The sequence below is a fragment of the Gymnoscopelus microlampas genome (assembly GCF_963454915.1).
Source record: "Gymnoscopelus microlampas genome assembly, chromosome: 24".
Taxonomy (NCBI): Eukaryota; Metazoa; Chordata; class Actinopteri; order Myctophiformes; family Myctophidae; genus Gymnoscopelus; species Gymnoscopelus microlampas.
In genome coordinates, this window is record NC_139961.1 from 34,755,948 (window position 1) to 34,756,973 (window position 1,026).

Consider the following 1,026-nt stretch of genomic DNA (forward strand, 5'->3'; position numbering starts at 1 on the left):
ATGGACCGCAATGACTCCCAATCTCTCCTCTCCGAGGAGGAACTCATCTACATCATCACGGTGCCTCTGTCCACCTCCATCATCCTGGCCAACCTCGTCATCATCCTGGGCATCGTGTGGAACCGCCAGCTCCACAACACGCCCAACTACTTCTTCCTCAGCCTACTGGTGGCCGACCTATGCACGGGGGTGGCGCTCCCTTTCATACCCTGGATGGGGCTCAACCGACACCTGAGCTTCAGCTCCTGCATGATGGTGCACATATTCCCCAACTTCCTGTTCCTGGCGTTCCTCTTCAACCTGGTGATGGTCCACTACGAGCGCTACATGTGCATCGTCAGCCCACTGCACTACAGCAGCCTCTGGCTGCACCGCAGCTTCCCTCTGGCGCTGCTGGCGGTCTGGGGACCGCCACTGCTCTACGCGTCCCTGCCTGCGTTCGGGTGGAATAACTGGACGGGGACGGAGTGGAACGGCTGCTGCGCGGGCGGCGGGAGGGCATGGCCGCCGACCAATTGCTCGGCAAACAGCAGCACCTGTTGCTCGTACCGCCGGGTTTTCCCCAACGCTTTCATCTACCTGGAGGTTTACGGCATCCTGTTGCCTGCTATTGTCTCCATCCTGGGCATGACGGGCCGGGTTCTGTTCATCACCCGCGGACAGATGAAGGACATCTGCCGGCTCCACCGTTCGGTGGAGCGGGGCAGCCAAGCGTCGGACCGGGAGATCAGGCTCAACCTACGGTACACACGCTGCGTCGTGGCCGTGTCGCTGACGTTCCTCGCCTGCTGGGTACCCTATATCATTTACATGCACGTGTGCGTGGTGTTCCTGCTGAGCGAGTCCAGATGGAGCGCCACCACTCACATAGTGCTGTCGTGCACCGGTATCGGAAGCATGGCCGTGGTGCCGCTGGTGCTCGGCCTGGCGAACAGGAAATACACAGAGCCTGCATGTAAACTTGTTCAGAAGCTCAGGGACCGGTGGAGACGCAGGGTGCAGGGAACAGAGGAAATTGCACTCTAA

The 1,026-nt window shown here is 60.2% G+C and overlaps 1 protein-coding gene across 1 annotated transcript; it reads left to right on the forward strand.

The window, feature by feature from the left end:
• On the forward strand, positions 1–1,026 carry LOC311040787 (G-protein coupled bile acid receptor 1-like; the record flags this gene model as incomplete). The annotated part of the gene is made up of 1 exon (XM_084051148.1): positions 1–1,026. The coding sequence occupies one exon, from the start codon at positions 1–3 to the stop codon at positions 1,024–1,026; it is 1,026 nt and encodes a 341-aa protein (XP_083907274.1).